General features: G+C 38.8%; 1 protein-coding gene across 2 annotated transcripts in view; it reads right to left on the bottom strand.

The window, feature by feature from the left end:
- The window catches only part of NPAS3 (neuronal PAS domain protein 3), a 664,058-nt gene that overhangs the window by 571,707 nt on the left and 72,568 nt on the right, over positions 1–19,783 (bottom strand). The window contains exon 2 of one of the 2 annotated variants that reach the window (XM_009902996.2): positions 5,051–5,140. The exons of the other annotated variant lie outside the window; for it this stretch is intronic. Coding sequence (XP_009901298.2) covers positions 5,051–5,140 — 90 coding nt within the window. The remainder of the gene's footprint in view (positions 1–5,050; positions 5,141–19,783) is intronic. 2 annotated transcript variants of the gene reach the window in all.

Here is a 19,783-nt window from a genome sequence, read left to right on the forward strand (position 1 = left end):
CCCCTGTGCAAGAGAAAATTCCAGCTAGCAGCTTCCTCAGTAGCTTTTCATAAGATAACCCCTAAACACAGGATACTGAAGTCATTATTGGGGGAAATTGAAGAAAAAAAAGGCAGCTTGTGGACCCTGCTGCATTGGCTTCAATGACACCTTCCTATCCTACCTGGTACATGTGATTTTTTTTTCCTGCAGATAAAAAAATTGTTTCAGACTACAGCACCTTATCCTCAGCCATATGGAATCAGATGAGTCAGGATACGTAAACAAAAAGGCTACAGAGTCTTATGTCTAAGTTGACACCACAACTAAGAACCAAAAGGATAACGACCTCTCAGCCATTATCAACTTCTCTATGCTGCTTAAACGACAGTACTGACCTGAACCACCATCCCCAGCTGCAGGGAGCCAGCAGGGGACCTTAACCCACTTTCAAAGTCTGTATCTCCATTTGGAGCCATTAACTCCTCTGCAGGTCTATTACTGCTTTGTCCACATTGAGGTGATGATGAGCACTGCAGATCAACGACCCTGAGAAATCTTCCATCTTCCTATGTTCTATATCTGGTTGAATTCCCTCACTAGAAACCCTGGGAAAGCCACCTGGCTCCTTAAAAAGTTTTGTATTCTCATTTGTGTTGTCTAGCAGGATCTTGAGATTTCTTGCGCACAGAAAGCAATTGTTTTGTTTTCTCCACTTGATAAATAAACAAATCTTAATTTAAGCCTTAAGAGGCTGACAGGAATGGTTTCGCTTTGTGCCTCCTTTTCTCAGCAGCACAAATATTTATGGGTTTGAGTCAACATACAGCCTCTGAGCAGAGCTTAGTTTGGTCTGTTAAATTTGAATGTTTTGAACGTTTAGAGACTCAGGATGAAAATATGTGTAAGACCAAAGTACACCTTCTGGGGCAAACTGCTCCACCTTGTCAATAGAAATGCCTGCACTAACTTGGAGAAGAGAAGGAAAACTGCTAGCAAGACCACACCTGTATTTCTAGGATTTAAATGAGTGAGGTGTTTTCCTCACATATTTATTACCCCATGCCCTTGATTTCCAATTAAATACTATACTATCCTCCTGAAGAGGGACAAGGCCTTTTAAGTCTGCTTAATACAGGCAAGAAGAAATGAAGATGATATGATTCTTCCAGCCTTGCCTTGGAGATAGCACACAACAGCCAGCAAAAAAAGAGAATTTCCCCTCAAAACCCAGGTGATATTCTAAATGGCTGCTTCATGAGTAACTTCCAGGCTGAAAACAAACCAAAAAAAGCCCACCCCAGAGATATTCTCTGCTTGTACACAACAGACTCCCTGCAGACAAGAAAAAAAACAACAACAAAAGTATTCTTGACATGCCATTACTCCTTGTAATTTAGCAACAAATAAAACTGGAGCTTGCCCAGGAAGCTGTGCTCCTCCAGTTATCTTTGGAGATCTACCCAGGCTTTGTTCCCCATTTGACACTCCATAAAGGTGAACAAGAGTGCAAACCACAGGATTCTGAGTAGGAGGAAGAAAGGATTTTCAACCTGGGCAAGGGGGGAAAAAACTTGGCAGTTTGGTAACACTGCAGTAGCTTAAACTGAACAAGAAATATTTCTTTTTATTGTCCCCAATTTTGCTTGACATACCTGGATGTTCCTGGCTACAGCTGTGGGAACTAGAAAAGCAGAAATAGCCAGGAGTTGCTGGACAGTTGTTTTCCAGGCCACTAACTGACTGGTTCCTGCTTTTACCTCCATAGCCTGAGACATGTCATCTACTTCCAAAAAACTCAATGGTAACATCTTTTAAAAAAATGCTTAGTGTGCTAGTTTGTACTGCTAGTGAACACAGAAACAATTTGTAAGTATTTTGAAGCTTACTTCAGAGCTTTTCTTAAAGGCATATTTACATTCTCAGCTATCTGAAGCATAGACCCATGGCAACCAATGTGGTGGCCAAGGGTGGAGCAGTTGTAATAACTAAATGGATTTTCTTTGCAATCTGTTCTTTTGACAACAGCTTTTGAAACTCTGTGTTGCACTGTTCTGAGCAGGATCTCTCGAAGCAGCTATGGGACTCAGTTGCAAGAGGATCATAAATAGCCTGAAGGGATCCTTAGTAAAGTATTTACTGTTTTGCCTAATTTCTATATTAGCTAACATAATCCTTAGTCCAGCTCCTCAGGAATTTGTGTTGCAAAAAAAGGTTTCTGCCCTTTTTAATAGTACTATAATGCATTGCCTAATCTGCTCCTTTAAAAACCTCTTACAAACTGTTATTTCTAGTATGTATTAGCACTAAGATTCGACTAAAAAGGTTACTTCCCCAAATGTTTTCAGAAGAGTATTTTTGGAGTAGAAGGTCAGGGTATGATCTTTTCAAATTTTTTTTTTTTTACAGAAAGGATCAGAACATCTCTATTTTAACTGCTAAGTAGCTTTACACAAAATACCTTTAGTAGGTACATGATTAAGCGTAAATCCAGAGTAGGCTCTCTGCATAATATTTCTTTTAATCTTAAAATGATCTGGAATAAAAACAGCCAAGGTCTCAAATCCACAATTTTGTGTCCTGTCCTATTTGGCCAGTCCTTAAAAATCTTTTTAACTCTCAAAATACATAGTTCAGCAGGTTTTTCCCAGCCCGTAAATTATCCTGCAGGAGAAGGGAGCCCTTCCTGTTGACCACCAGTAGGCTTTTTACGTCCATTCTCCCTTCCCCAGTCTAATCAGGGGAGAGACTGAGCCTGCCCAAGAGATGCACAGGAACATCTAGCACCAAACATTCGTACGTATTGTAGCACTAAAGTATATACTTTTAAAAGCTTCATTAAAATACCTTGGGGTTTTTGGTCTTCATTAGCGAAAAGGTTTCAGTAATTTGTTGTTATATCACTGGAAATAAATCACTATGGGGAAAAGCACCAAAAACATCCATTGGGAAGCAGGTAGAAAGTATACCTCAGAACCTAAATAGCATGGAATAAGTACAGAGAGAAAATTTCCCTAATGAAAAAGCACTCTGTATCTTCTGTATAAAAACCTAGCCATTAGTTTTACAAAATAATCCACGAGGTGAACTGGGTAATAGTACTTCAAAAATTATATTGCAGGACTGACAAATCAGATGTCAAAATTAACACTGATTTATCACCAGTCTTCTCTCTTATTTTTTTTTTTTAGTTCTATCTTTTATGGGAAGTAATTTAGCCAATGCCTAGCTGCAAATGTATACCTACTTCTAAGTGAACACCTATTCCATTTTGTGGTCAGCATAGCAAGCTGGCTTTAACTATACTGACTAAAAAACAGTCTAACAAAAAAAAAAAAAAAAGAAATTAAGATCCTCAACTATATTGCAGCAGAGAGAAACTATCGCTGTTTTTAAACACTCATGACAAACCATGCCAAGTTTTCTTAATTCCACAAAGTTTCAAAAGCTGGAAGTTGTTCTAGAAACTGCTATAAACAGTGCACAACAAATCTGCTTCATACATTTAAACAAATGAATACATTTTTACGCTCACTGAACAGAAGTTACAAGCGGAGTGAAGCCACTGAAGTTAAGTTCTATGGCGACATTTAAAGCCATGCTAGATCTACACTGCTTCACTTAGCCTGGACACTGCCATTTCTTTGAGACACGGAAAGGAAAACCATCAAAAAGTGCAAGAAGTATTTAACAGTCAATGCAAAAATCATTAAAAAATAATAAATAAATCCTATCTTGCACCCAAAGTAGCCATTCCCAGGGAAAAAAGCCAAGCAAGAGGCCAGATTTTCGTTTTGGCTCACCACTTACATTGATGCTGTAATGATATTGATAAATTTGGAGATATTGTTTTTTCCCCCCTCACACTGTAAACTAAAACGATGCTCTATTTACACTGAAGTAACAGCCTTTACTGACAGGGTTGTACCTATTACTAAAAGAAAAGACTCGGTAAATAAGCAGCAGTTAAGGGAATGAAAAAAAAGAGGCGATGAGAGAATATGACCTACAAAATTATAACGAGCATGACTGCCTTGCCAAAGAACGATTTTTCTTGCAATGCAGAGTATAATTGATTTTCAGAAGTTAAGGGGTTCTTTAGAAAATGAAATCTGTTCTACACAAGATAATGATAACATTGGGATACAAAACAAGCCTATAGTTGAAGTGTGAAAAGTAAACACTAAGTGACAGAAAGCATTTTCAAAATCCAGTGAGATAACAGAAAATTCATAATGCATTTGCAATACATTAATATCACATCGCTAACAATATACCTGTCAAATACACATTTTTCAATTCTGCCTGGAAATAAATTATTAAATCCTCACTGCAAGTAAAATGGGAACTTCAGGGAGTGCAAAAAAAAATAAAGAAGAGTAACAGGAGTCGACCACGTCGCATTTGCCTGCCCACAGCAACAGCACTTCTGTCAGAAGCGCTGCTAAAGATCTTGAGTTATGCACAAAAGCAGGCTCTGTTAGGGCAACGGACAAAGGCAAACGACTGCAAAGCAAGAGGACTCAACTTCAATTTAACTGTCCTGTAAGGTACATACTAATTAGCTGCAAAGCTATGAAATCCTAGCTAGCATGTTAAGTCTGCTACATGACAGTATAATTTGACTTCTTAAAGGATTATGCAAATTACAACTCATCATTCCATTACACAACTGAAAAAAAGTGACAGCTAATTTATACATAACACACCTTTCAAATCCTGAAGATGTGAAGCACCTGTGCAATACATTTTTTTTTTTTTTTGGCCGAGATTTTTCTACTGTATGATACATTCTTGTTTATTGCACTGTACAGAAGCATACCTAAGCTTTAGTAAAGCCTTAGGAGGTTGTTTTTATTTGCCCCCTTTCTGGTTCGGTTTGTTTTATTTTTCAATCTTTTAGAGCACAATCCCAACGAATTAAAACAACACATTTCTGTCCCTGCTGCAGAGGGGTTTGCACACAAGTAGAAGTGCACAGTTTCAACACACGTGTCATTTCTGAATAGCGGGCGAGCACGAGCACTAAATGCACGAGCTAGAGGCAAGACTCACACAGATTTCAACATACTTCTGGTAGGTAGATTCACAGTAGATTCCGTCATATCGGTAGATTTTCCTACATTCTGTTTGGTTGGGCAGAGGATGCTGGACAGTTATTCTGTAGAGGCATCAAAAACAGATAGACATGACTAAGAGGTTCTCTACAGGTAACTGTAATGCAGGACAAATCAGTATGTTGAATTTATTTTGTTTGTTTGTTTGTTTTAATTTTATTTTTTAAAAATCAAACACCTTTTTTTCTGATTTCTTTACATCAACTGCCTTGTGCACAGAACATCCAGAGTTTCCACTTCTCAAAACTTGCACTGAGAGTAAACTAAACTTCAGTTCTCCACAGTATTATATTTTTTTTTTCCTTCCCCCTCCCATCAAATAGAAGTGGAAAAGGTAAAGAATTTTATGCACCAAACTGATACCTCATATAATTTCTGTACATACAATAGCGCTTATAATATTGATTATTTATTATTTACTGTTGCAATCCTTCCTCAGGCAGAGCATTCATTTGTATCAGCTGGGAGTTTGTCCAGACAAAGACCAAATAACCCTCCAATTTAAAATGTCAACAGCAATTCTCACATTTGCACAGAATGAGGATGTTGTGGCATTATGAGGACTGTGATTGAAGGTGCTCAGCACCATCTGAATAATGCCATATGTTCTCGGATCGACTGAAAGAAAAGGAAAGTGATTGGCAGCAATCAGGAGGTGCACAGCATCTTGTAAAATCAGGCCCTAAAAGATTTGTCAATCATTCTATTATTCATCCCTCCCCAACTCCCTGTTAGCAGAAAATATAATTTGGCTATAAAAATTCAATGTTGTTTTTAAAATATACTTGGGAATTGCACACAAAACAGTACCCACCAATTTTCCTTCTTTTTTTTTTTTCCCTCTCCACCTCCCTCTTCTCTGGAATAAAAACACATTTTAGATGCTTTTGTATCTTCCACAAATTAATACCTTTTCCCTTTTAATATAATGGTGGTTATTTGAGAACTATTACACATTTTTTTTAAATGGAGAATTTTAGGCTGTGAGTTGGTTGTTGTTTTTTTTTTTAATTACTTGTTGGGTTTTTTTTCAACATATAATTCTTATGATTTTTACACTATTACATCTGTATAGCTCTAAGCTAGTCCTGCTTTTTTAAAATCACATATTTGTTCCAACAGTAATTTGAAACTGAAGGTTTGAGGGGAAAAAAATTAGTATCATTATCCAGCAATAAGCTTTACAAGGAAATGAAAAAGTTATCTGCTGTGGAAACTGAGGGTCTCCCTCAATGAGGCTGCACCTACATAGAGTGGCAAATGCACACCATAACAGCTCTGGTCCCTTGTTCATTTAATTGGGAAACCTGGTCTGAGTATGTCTCAGCGCTGGTTTTGGCCCATGGGAAGCCATGTGCAGGAGGGAGGAGACAGCTATGAAACAAAGACAGGATCAAACACCTCTAAACCCTAAGTGATTCCTGCGTTCACGAGTTAAGGCAGCAAGAGAGAGACTTGTTCATTGTCATACCCAGGGCCTTTCAGTGAAATGCCTAAGCACCATACACAGCATATGAAGAAAACCAAGTATCTTAAAAGAGGATCTGCAACACAAGTGCTGTCTGCAGGGAACCATACAAACTAGCAAAAAAGAAACCCAAAAGAGGAAAGTTTCGTCTATGCTGTTTGCGCCCGAGACACAAAAGCTTCACTTTGGGTCACCCAGAAATGCCTACAAAGCGAATTCAAGCCTCAGAAATCTCCAGTGCACTGTCACACTGGCTGACCCATGCTCCAACTTTAACTCCCCCCATCTCTATTTTATTTTTAAATCAAGACTATTTGAGATGCCTCTATTTACATTGCTTTGGCAAAGATATGGGAGAACTGTGCTCTCCACACCTCTCAGCCAGTGGATGTTCAAACACATCCCCACAGTTCCAAAGATTACCACAGACTCATTAATAACTATTCTAAAAGGACAAACATATTACCTCCTCCTGCTAAAACCATTTTGCTAGTGGGGGGAGAGGAAAGGAGGGGGGAAATATCAGGATATCAGGATTCATTGAAGGCAAGAAAGACAGTGAGAGCATGTTACATTAAGAGTCACTCAAAAATGCATAAGCAGTCCTTGCAAAAACTATCAGAATCCTTCCCAGATGAGTGCCCTCATCACAGGGCTTCAGAATTATGCTCTTCCTTCAACCAGTTCTCTGGCCAAATGAACCTTGAATAGTAATACTGATTATTGCTATTACTTGAGTAGTTAAACAAGTGGAGTAGAATATGGCTCACTCCAGAAAATCTTTATTCTGATGTAGCTGTGGCATTCTTCTGGGAAGCTGAAGATACAGGTTTGAACATGCTTTTAGGAAACAGATCCTAAGTAAGTATTTGCTGTACCAAACTTGTGTCGAATACCTGTCAGCTAGCTTTTATTTTAGTTTTCATAAGGACAAGTCCTCACTCTTTTTAAAATAGATGACCAACAAACTGAAACACCAGACTGCATCTGAACATCAGGAAAGAATTCTTTTACTACAAGGATGATGGATAACTGAAACAGGTTGCCTATAGGGGTTGAAGAGTCTCCATTCATATAGTCAAAACCTGTCTGGATATGGTCCCATGAAACCCACCCTGTAACCTTGCTTGTCCAAGACCTCAGGGCTGGAGAAGAGGTCCCTTCCAACCATTCTGTGATTCAAGCCCAGATCAGAGTTCTGAACTGTGAATTAGGTGTCACAACCCAAGAACAGAAAGATATTAGGATATGCAACTTTCTGAGTGTGGGGTCCACAGAGTGTGCATTGTTTTGTTGTTAAACTAAGCAACATACGAGGCTCTATACAAAGTGCAGCAGCTGCTGTGGACCCTAGTCTGAAGTCTTCCTTTGTACTTCAGAAGTTAAGATCCTATGATATTTTTTTGGACCCAGCCCTTACCACGTGCTCTCAAAAAATTCTGCTTGAAGAGTTATTACACTTTCCTTCATTTCCTCTCTGCTGCAACAGAAACAATAACAGACACACACAAAAAAGAATCCTACCCCAAACCACTGAGCCAAATAAGACATCAATGTAAATCTCTCAAAATCCCACTGACTTCTTCGACATTGCATGGCATCTAAATTAGCACAGAACAGGATCTATTGTGCTTAACCTGAAAAAGCAAACGGTCCTGAGACACTATGAGCACATTTCAAAGTGCACACCAGCTTTTTAACTATGCAACTACCTCCTAAAGCAATACTTTGGGGGGGGGGGGGAAATATTGTATTTTCTTGTATTATGTTTTCCTCCTGTTGTTAAGGTTCATCTTAGCACGGCAAGTGTATTTCCATAAACTTTTATACTGAATAAAGACTATGTTTGTAGTTTATTTACAAGCTGTCTAGCACTGTCTCATCCATTTGCCCTCTGTCCTATGCACTTTAGCTGTCATTTAATAGATTAACATTTGCAATTAATTACCATCTCTTAGAATTATGAAGGTATTGGTCAAAAATTAAGTCTGCCTTAGGGAACAGCTTGTTCAGCATTCCTTACTACTACAGATGAACAAAAAACCAACCAACCAAAAAAAAAAATTCCTCCAAACCCCCCAAACAAACCTACTCCAAAAACCTCACAACATACCCACAAAACATAAAAAGTATCAAGAATTGCAGTCAAGAACCAAAAAAGGTTTACCAAGACAATTAGTTTTCATGTTGGTGTGGGTTTTTTTTCCACCCCTCTACTCCAAAGAAAACCCAAAATTGTAGCCAATCTTCAGCAAATTAATTTTGCTAACTTGCTTTCAGCACATTGTCAGCAGATAGAGTATTTCTCTCAGGTTCCACATACAAAATTGATTTAGCTCAAGATAAAACTGTCTATTGGCTATTTACTCTGGGTACTGTATATTCTTGTTCTATTTTATGCTTTGAAATGGATTTCTTGTCTTTTTTTCCTCTGTATTAAAAATTAGAACACTGAAGATTATTTGAATCTGATCAATTTATAGTGGTTAGGTCACCCCAATTTCAGCTGGGTTTTGACTGGTTTGAGAAACAAACACACCTATTCTTATATAAGCTGTTAAGGGTGAAAGTTGCCATTTCATGATAATAAAGGCCCCAAAAAATTAGGTTTTGGTTATACCTATTTAACAGAGTAGTCCAGAAGGTTAGTTTTCAAAGAAGCCAGACACACAGCAGACAAAATGCCTACTAACACTGCATGAAACACGGTATTTCACTTAAAATTGGTATCCTCCATGCCTTAGTGTCTGTGTGATAAGAAGGTGCTGCTGGGTGCACTGTCACTCCTGACCTTGGTTTTTGGAGGCTGCATACTTCTCCTAGAAAGTTCAAAAGTATCACCTCAGATGTGAAAGAATTATATGCTGCTGTGTTTGCTCATCAGACAGCTCATCTTCCTATCTTTATGTGTCACTAAACTCTAGATGGATTCATCACACAACTTGAGGTGGAACTTAAGTGCATTTACATACATGTGGAACGTGTAAGCTATGACTAATTTTAACTCACAGGGCAGAATTTAAATAATTAGTTACAAGAAGTCAAACTAAGGGAAAAAAGGAGGAAAGAGATGGTTAGAGGCAGAGTAGTAAATTGTTCCATTTTTGCAGGTAATCTAAATGCAAACTAGAAGCAACTTATCATGAGAATGGATTTTCCACCATCTGGTCAAATAACAGGGGATTTGTCTAGTGGCAAGCAAAGAATGGAATGATGTGAGAAAGATTAGCGGGCAAGTCCTACAGTTGGCTAAAATGTATTTTGTGCAAACAAGAACAGATGACGCCTTAACAATTACACCTGTCAAAAACTCCAGAAAGCAATCCATCTCTGAACAGCCCAGTTGAAAACAGGCTAGTTCATAACAAAATGAATTTTTTTAAACAATTGCCAGCCATAACAGTTTGATGCATGACAAGCTTAGGAAGTCACATTCCACGTACAACTGAAACCTTAACTAACTGGACCCTGTTTTTCCTCTGATAAGTAAGATATTAAAAGATAAACCAATAATAATTCTTTTAAAAGCAATGCAAATTGCTAATCATCTTGGAAAGCAAGGAAATTGAGAGTTATGGCTGACATATAGGCAGAGACTCTGTAATTCCAGTATGTCCTATGTGAATTGGTACAACAAGGCTGTTACGAAAAAACCATTTTTGTGAGAGTCAAAAATACCAGCTAGGACCTTAGCTGGCATGTCTTGCATAGAATTAGGACAGTTCCCAGAATTACAGTTCTTTCTAAATATAGCTATGAAGCCTTAAAATTACTACCCTGTATACATGCTGCCAGGAAAGAGAGTTCTGAGTAATAATATTTTCTGTACAGATCTGATCAATTTTTTTCCCTATGAGGGATGTAATCTTAAAGTGCAAGAATGTTTAACACCAGTCCCAAGGTGACTTTAGGATGAACTCTGCCTATATACATGCCTAATGTTTCAGCATCCAAACATAACATTTACTAATACTTTAGTTTTCAAAATGTCATAGTTCCCTACAGAAGATGGAGATTATAGCTCATATATCCATTTAGAGTGGATGGGAAAATAAGACTGCCCAGTATTAATGGCTTTTGTAATGTTTGGTCTGTGGCTTGCAAATATCCTGATCTAGTTGAGGATGTCCCTGCTTACTGCAGAGAGGTTGGACAAGATGACCTTTAGAGGTTCCTTTGAACCCAAACCATTCTATGATTCTATAATCCACCAGAACTTGTTCCTTCACTAAACAAATTAACAAAAGGATTTCATGGAAGAGTTTGTTGAAAGTCACAGAAAGAGAATCAACAAAATAAGATTTTGCTCATTTAACACTATAGCCTCCAAAGAGAGACAGGAAAGTTATTTCAGATGAATTGGGCATGCAAGCTAAGTATGTATCAAGGACATTCAAGATCCACAGACATACATTCTTCTCGCTGGTATTAGCCACTTAACTTCCATCAGAAATTCCTACACTCAGTAAACCCAGGATTTCAGCATAGTGGGGAGGTGGGGGGAAAAAAGTTTTGCAAAAGATTAACTATTTTGTTTCATCATCTTTACCACAGACGCAAGTTCAGAGGTAGCAGCCCAATAAAAGCCTGGTTTCTCACTGGGATTGGAAACTCTGAGATTTGCCAACATCTGTAGCCACAAACTGGTGGGAACCAAACTACTCCTCTTTGTTCTTTTTAAATACACATTGCATACTGCCATGTTATTAAACAACTAACCAAGTACAAACTATGTGCCCATGTAATTTTTGTAGCAACATTACTCCTCTTTAAAATGAGGATTATCCTCAGAAGAAGAAGAAAGGCAAATTCAGCCATCCAAGCTGATTTTTTAAATCATGTTAGTGGCCTTTCCCCCTGTCCCCAGCTGAGTGTATTACTGTCAGCGACTTCAGCAAAGCAAGTCATAGATGGGCTTGAGGAGCTTCTTTCTCTTAAAAGAGCAAGGAGATGATTTGGGGGAGTTACTAATCTATTTTGAACTTTCTCTCAGGTGAAAGTGACAAAGAGTAGCCTTTTGCACACTTTGTATTCAGATGGGCCAGAAGAGCAGCTAAGGAGCAAATGACACTCAGCATTTTATGTAATGCTGCTGGACTGTGACAAAGCTGTGTATCAGGCTTCCTGTTGTCCTGGTAGGAATAAAGCCTTACTGCACAACACGGACACTAGGGAAAACTAGGAAGTGCTGCCACTGCAGACTTCATGGACAGGACTTAGCTGAACTTCTTATTCAAGATGGCAATCAGAAATTTCTGCTGGGTTCATGAGCATTTTGGAGCAATTTAGTAGGCTGCAGAGAATATTTTCATCTACACGTGAGTAACTTTAATGAAGCAGTTATAGTCCTACATTCCCTTTCAAAAATAAGCATCACAAAGATAAAACATAAGATCTGGTACAAGATTCCTTCCATACCATGTGACAGAATCTTGAATGACAAGAAGTCAAAGACAAGCGTAGACAATTCTTCTGTTCATTTGACCAACGCTGAGAGACAAAGGGAGGATAATCTGCCTGGGCCTTCTCACTGGCTCTGAGTATCTGACATCCCTTGAAGAAATCAAGGGACTGAAGCAGTCAGGCCATCACTATAATCACTATTCATTTATGTCCCTAGTCTGTATACCACTCAGGAGGAAAAACAGAATAATAGAATCACAGAATAGTTTACCTTCGGAAAATACCTTTAAGATCACTGAGTCCAACCATTATCTAACTCTACCAAGTCTGGTGCTAAACCACATCCTTTAACATCATATCTATACACCTTTTAAACATCTTCAGGAAAGGGGAACCAAACAACACCCTGGGGAGCCTATTCAAATGTTTGATAACCCTTTAAGGGAAGAATTTTTTTCTAATACCCAATATAAACCTCCCCTGGTACAACTGGAGTCTACTCCTTCTCATCCTATCATTTGTAAGCTGGGAAAACACACCAAGACCCACTGTGCTACAACCTCTTTTCAGGGAGTTGTAGAAAGCAAGGTGGTCTCCTTTCAGTCTCCTTTTCTCCAGACTAAATAGCCCCAGTTCTATCAGTCACTCCACAGGAGACCCATTCTCCAGACCCTTCACCAGCTTTGTTGCCCTTCTCTTGACATGCACCTGAATACCGTTCTCTTGTAGTAAGGGCTCCAGAACTGAATACTGGTCCTTTTTCTCACACTGTTCCTGATACAGGTCAAGGTGCTGTTGGCCTTATTGGCCACCTGGGCACACTGCTGGCTCATAGTCAGCTGTCTGCTGAACACCACCAGTTCTTTCACTACTGGGCAGGTTTCCATCAACTCTTCCCCAAGCCCGTCATGTTGCATGGGGTTGTAGTTACTTAAATGCAGGACCCTCTACTTTGCCTTGTAGAATCTCATACAATTGGCCTCAGCCCATTGATCCAGCCCCTCCAGATCCCTTCATAGAGAACCTTCCTACCCTCACAAGGAGATCAACAATCCCTCTCAGCTTAGTGTCACCTGCAAAATACTTGACTGTGTTTTCTGCACCATCAGATTTCCAAGCAGGATGTGGGAATGTTACAAAATCCACTAGAACAGAATCAGGTGGAGATTTGTGAAACAGCACTGCAGGCAGAAAAGAACAGGGAACAACTCGGAGGCACCACTAAAATGTATGACAGAATACCACCAAGACAGACCTTTGTTTCTAGAAGTGTCACTTATGGTCCACGTGTGTTTGCTTACTGCCTAAAGCAGAGTCTAATATACATACCCTAAATCCTTACTGCAGCATGCAAGATACCCAAAGAGTAAAGTAACAGGGCCCTGGTTGACCTGCACGTATGAGTCCCCCCCCCTAAAATCCAAAGCTGGCCTCAGCTGGTGAAATACCTTCTAGCAAAACTGATAGAAATCTCATGTAGCTAATAGGACTTAAAACCACTTCCAAGGCACTGGACTATTATATAAACTAACCTGTATTTTGTTTGTGGACTTTGGCATTTTTTCCTACTGCATTGATAATATAAAGGAGCACAGACTGCAGCAATTATCCACATTGATTATGCTGCTTGGGTCTGATGCTTTGCTGCATTTCATAGGCACATAAAGTATAAAGAGCTTTGAAGAAACACCTGCCCTGAGTTTATGACAGAAGTCCATGCAGTTAGAAATGGGCTCATATCTACCCTTAACATGCATAGTTCTATCCTGGTCAAGAAGAGCTTTTTGACATACAAAAAAAATAGTGTTTACACAGAGACCATCAGGCACCTCTAAGAGACAAGATACACACAACACCTGGACAGTTAATTCTCACTTCATATTGATTAGTATCTGCTTACAAGTTAAGCAGTTGAATAGCATTGTAAGTCTCGTCCTGAGTACTTTACAATTAAAAACAACTGCAGATGAGAAAGACCATAAGGTCACAGCACAGGTGACAAGGTCACAGACAGAAGCCAAGTGAGGTCTTGAACTCCCCACACTTGGTCCATCTCCTGCTGAAATGGTGAATGTCCTTAGTACTTCAGACAGGATTTGACTTCTGATGAATTTTCATAATTCTTTATATCAAGGATGCAGATGGCAATGAAATTTAGTGACTATCATACAGTGTAGGGAAGGAGGTTGATGACATCTTTTGTATTCTTAAATTATCAACTTTTAATTTTAATATCTTCTTGCATCTCCCATCATAAGAACAGCAAATAAGAGCATTCAGTGTATATATCTGTTACTATTTTGTATGCCATTCATTTCTCCCCTTACTTCTTGATACTTACCCAAATGTTTCGGCCTCTTCATGTTCAACACAAATTATTTTTGTTCAGCCTGGCTCTATTATTGCTGTACTTTCCCAGTGTGATCAGAACTGAACACATTATTCAAGTGATGTCACACCATTGATCTATATACCACAATATATTTGTTGTAATGCTCACACTACAGTATCATTAGATCCACTTTCAACACTATTTCCTGCTCCATCCCTCAATATAGCTTAGCATTTTGTTTGCTTTTATGTTTAGTGGTGCACACTAAAGCAAAGATTTTTACTGAGCTGCCCACAGTGACATCCAGCATATTTCCTTTAGGTTATAGTTAATTTAGAAGCCAGGAATGTGTATGAGCAGTTCAAATTGTTTTTTTCCCAATGTGCACTACGTTTCATCTGTCAGCAATGAATCATTTGCCATTATGCTGCCTGTTAGCTCAGTGAGGTGCCTCAGAAGTCCCTCAGTTTCTTCTAATCTCTACAAAACTACACAGAAGTAGAGCTTCCTCCGTATCTTATTCCCTTTTTTTAAAAGGCTCATAAACATTCCTCAAAAAAAAACTCAACCAACCTCTTTCAACAGTCAGAAATATAATTTTTTCCTCATTCCTATTAATATCTGATAACAAATTTCTACCAGACTAGGAAAGGCACTGTTCTCAGGACTAATAGCCATCCACGTGCCTTCTACATATTTCAGTTCTAAACAACTTTTTATTTTCAAATACAATGTAAATGTTTTCATGTAAGGTGGACATAAATAGTTTGAAGTTAGTTTTACTTATTCTTCCTAAGACAGGATTTTAATTTTTTTCAATGCTCAGAGCATCATTTTGCCTTTGTTATGGCAAAGCATAGAATCAGGAGCAGGAGGAGACCGGTAGGGTAAATGCAATCTACAGTCCATAACTTAAGAGGTCTGTATAGGGTGGTAGATTTCATTTCCTGATATCAGAATGAGGGCAAAACATACCTGGCTACTGATGCTGTAAGGCCTGTCCCCACAGGCTGGAAGCCCATGACCTTATTGCCCCTGTATCTACATTTTTTTGGCTGGTGGTTTCACGTGTTTACTGTTCATACATTCCGACTGACATGATCTCCTAGGACAGCACGATGAAGGGAGGTCTTACACAGAGCTCTGCAGAACACAGGGGCAAATATTCTTCCTAATGCATGTCATTACTAAAGCTCTTCAAATCCCTCAGATGAGGGGGTAGTATTTGCCCAGTTTGGCAGGTTTCTCTGTTAAATAAGGCGGGGGGGGGGGGGGGGGGGGGGTGGGAAATTGTCTCCAAAAGAAATCAAACTCCATGCTTTCATTTTGATGCTTCTGTTTCAGGAAGCAAAAGTAAGCATGTAAAATTCATAAATAATATCTTGACACGTGTATTCTATTCATAATAACAATTAAATTTACAGAGGTAGGGAATATGCTCCTGTGAATAAGCTTCCTGAAGTTTGACTTGGGCTGAAGCCAAAACATTTCAGGTTTAGTACTCAGGAGTATTATTTAGAAGATAAACTGCTTGTTATCTGATTTTGGGAATGGTAGAATTAGCATCAAGTCTTGTTGCACAGCAATTCATTGGAGGGCAACATACACCACATTGCTTGTTCGTATTCGCAATAAAGCCAAAAATAAACCTCTGGCTAAGGGAATTTAATAAAATATCTGGAAGTAGTGCTGCTTGCCTGTTGCTGACTTGGACTTATTCTGAAAGACATCATCTCTTGTTCTTTTTTTAAGTATATACCTCTTCAGGAACAGTGAGTGAAAACATAAGGCAGTCTAGATGTACTAATGGAGAGAAAACAGCTGGTGGTACTGAAAGACTCAGAGAATAGCAGAGTAGAACTTTTTATTTTTTTAAAGAAGCATTTCAACTTGCATAGAGGGGGAGAAGAATAAAACTTCCCAGCAGTGCCACCTGTTTACTTCATTTTTGATTGCCAGTTATCTGCCCATCCAAGCTTGTTTGGAGAGAACTCTAGAACTCTTAAACCAGTCTGATTTTAATTGGTTTAGTTGGCTGGTTGTCTTCTGCTTGGGTTTATTTAATAATGCTACTAGACAACGGTATTGCATTAATAAATATGTCTTGAGTCGCTATATTACAAGCATAAATAGCATTTTGGAGTCACAGCAAGTCTTTACACACCTCAAGCTCTCCAAATAAAAGTGACAGTAAAAAACTAATGCTACGAAGATCACTAGAAAAATGTTTCAAACAGATATCAGTTAACAAACAGGTATTATTTCAGTAACATACTACTTAATCTGACACCGTTGATTCACAACCACTGCTATGGCTCTTTGTATTATACACCACACCCCCCCCCATGGCTGTACATCTCACTCTTCCCACATGCTGGTGAGGTAGGAAATCTAAGCTAGTAACAGCCAGAAAGAATATATGAAGAAGCAATAAAATATTCATATAGTTAAGTACTGTTAACATGTATATGTAAAGAGCAATATTCTCTCTTACTGATTTCATTGTAGATTTTGGCAAAATAAGTGAAAGCCAGACAGTACATCCAGCATTAGAGAGTCCAACATTGTCTAATAAACTACACCATGTTGAAAGCTCGGTTGTGCTTCAGTTATGATGCCAAAATTGCTGCAGCCACACTTTTGTTTTGGGGAGGAAAATGGCAGAGGAATGCTCCATTAAGAGACACTCACTCCACAATGGATGTCTGAGGACATCCTATTTCCTACCACAACATTTTGGAAAAAATGAATGCTTATCCAGCAGTTCATGCAGCTTCTTGATTTCAAAAGCCAGTAAAGACTATTAAAGTAATCTAGCTCACGGCACAATAGTCTTCTTAATGCAAGCATAAATGCCCATTACTACTTCAATTTGTCTTTCCTTTCAGTAATCCTCTGGTAAATCACACTCAAAAATAAATAAATAACTGTTCAAAATGCTGATACTTTCCTGAATCACTATTAGCTGCAATCAGAAATGCAGAATGTATTCTCTTCTCTGTTTTGAATTTTCCTTTTAAAGCAAAGGATTGGGTTTTGTTTAGTTTTGCAACAGCTTCAAAACATCTTAGGTTGAGTAACAATCATCTTCCTCTGAATGCATGCATCATCCAATATTATTTTCTCTGGAAATTCAAGGGTCAGGGAAAAAAATAAAATAAAAACAATTGTGCTCTATTAGCCAGTGATAAAGTCAAAGAAAAATGTGTTTGCACTTAAAAATACCATGAATAGACTTCTGAAGTATTTGCTACATTTGTCCTCTTCTGTAAAACAAAGTTTATCAGATACATTTAGGAACAGAACTCCTGCATCCTCAATGAGGAATTATTCTGGCTGCTTACATCCTGTACATGCTATGGAAAATGCTTATTAATGGAAGACCATGCACTTTCATGTAACTCATAATTACAAGATGACTACAACTGCATTATTTAAAATCAAGCCTTTGTTATCAGCACCAGTTTTAGACAGAAGCTGAGAATCATTTGTGAGCTGTGGCAGACCCAGACTGTTCAAAGCAATTGCTGTTCAGCATGAAAGCTGCAATGGAGGTCACAGAACAGGTCAGGAGGAAAGATAGTGTATCGATTTCACACCAGGAATAGAGGCGAAGCAAGGGCCCACTGTTGCTGCATGTGATGTATTTCACTTCAGTTTAAGGCACATTTCATTCCAATTCAAGAGGGGGTGGGGAGCAAAGGGCGAGGGGATTTCACACTGAATCATGATGAATTCTGGACTCGTGTATTCCAGTAAATATCTCCTTCCTGACATTAAGTATTTCTATAGCAGAGTGAATACAATGGAAATTAGATTGCAACCCGATAGCAGAAGACGACTCAGAGGGAAAAAAAAAAGGGGGGGGGGGGGGGGGGGAGGGAATACACACACACAAAAAAAACCACACACCACCAAAAAAACTCCTAACAAAACACACAAGCAAAAAACCAAACCCTGTATAAGACTAGAGTGATCACCTTCCAGCTGAGTACATACAAATGTTACCTCAAACCCAGAAAACTCATATAAATGAAGTCTACCAATGAAGCTGCTGTTGGTTCCAATACTCATGTTGCTGAAGATAACTGCATGCAATATTCTCACATTTTGCTAAAACCTCCTTAAGCTACATAAACATTAAGCCAGAAGTCTTCAAAACTTAAAGGACTGAAAGTCTGTTCACACAAACCTCACAGCTATGCACATGCACAAAGGCACGCTCAGTGCAAAGAAATTGCAACTTCTGACAAAACATTTGAAAAGCATCAGTATAGTGAAGACACAAAACAGTGAAGCACACAGTATTGTGTTTCACTTCCTTTTCAACTGGTCCTCCAAATAACCCTGATTACTCCAGCAAAGGATATTAGTGATTATCCCTGTTTTGTAGACCAGCCTGGATGATTATTCATAGTTGCAGTGGCCAGCTTCTGCCCTTCTCCCCCCTTTAATTAAGCAAAAAAAACCCCCACAATAAAATAAAAAATTAGCTGTTCTGACAATTAAAGCATTAAACATACTAGAAGGATATTTCTCAAGTTACTTGAATAAGAGGCTAGCCTAGTACAATTCTTTTTCCACACCACCAGGAAACAATTTCCAGTACTTTTGCCCAGTATGCTGTAAAAGTTTTAAGTCCCAAGCTGTAAAGATCACATCCAGGCTAATGGTGAAATGGCAAGATCTGTAAAGATAAAGTGCTTCTTCCTTGCCCGATGGTACTTTGCATAATTTGCTCTCTGAAAAACTGCTGTTCTTTTGAAATGTTCTGACTCTGCTATTCTGCTGGTGACATTATTTTACAACTTTTCTAGATCTTTAAACTGGCTCCATAACACTAGCAAAATAGCCAGACACTGACACATTTCAGAACAAAAGAGGACTGTATTTGAGACTGCACAGAGATTTCCTATTAAATTATTTATATTAGTTCACTTCCACGTCATTATTTCTTTTCAAGTGTTCTAAGGCATCAATGTCAACTTTTTGAACCCTCTCATGAAAGCTTTGCTGTCATCAGGGTCTATTTCAGCATCCTTAATTCTGCATAAGGAATCAGTTACCCAGCAAGTTTCCAATCACAAAGGGCCAGATGCTCCTCTCTGCTACATGCTGGAGCTAGGCAGACGGGCCCCTCACTAAGACAGAGGAGGGCAAAAGGTGGCTGTGCAGTGTGTGTGTGTACTACTGGCCTGCCACAAAAAAAGCTGAGACTGCTGTGCACCAAGAGAGAAAAAAAGTTTCTAACGGTGGCTGCAGTTAGCAAACTGAAGTGATGGCAGAGATCCATGCAAAATGATCCAAAAGGAAATGTCATGAACTTGTACTGCAGAATTCCATCATAGTTACCACTTCTCAAGAAGCCTTCATCATCCATAATGCTGTGCTGTAAACATACAGAAATCTTACAGAGCATTGAGTGAGGCTTCAATGGATTAGCACCTGCTGGCTACGGACAAAGTCAAAACCCACTAATGCCAT

Source organism: Dryobates pubescens, chromosome 5, assembly GCF_014839835.1.
Source record: "Dryobates pubescens isolate bDryPub1 chromosome 5, bDryPub1.pri, whole genome shotgun sequence".
Taxonomy (NCBI): domain Eukaryota; kingdom Metazoa; phylum Chordata; class Aves; order Piciformes; family Picidae; genus Dryobates; species Dryobates pubescens.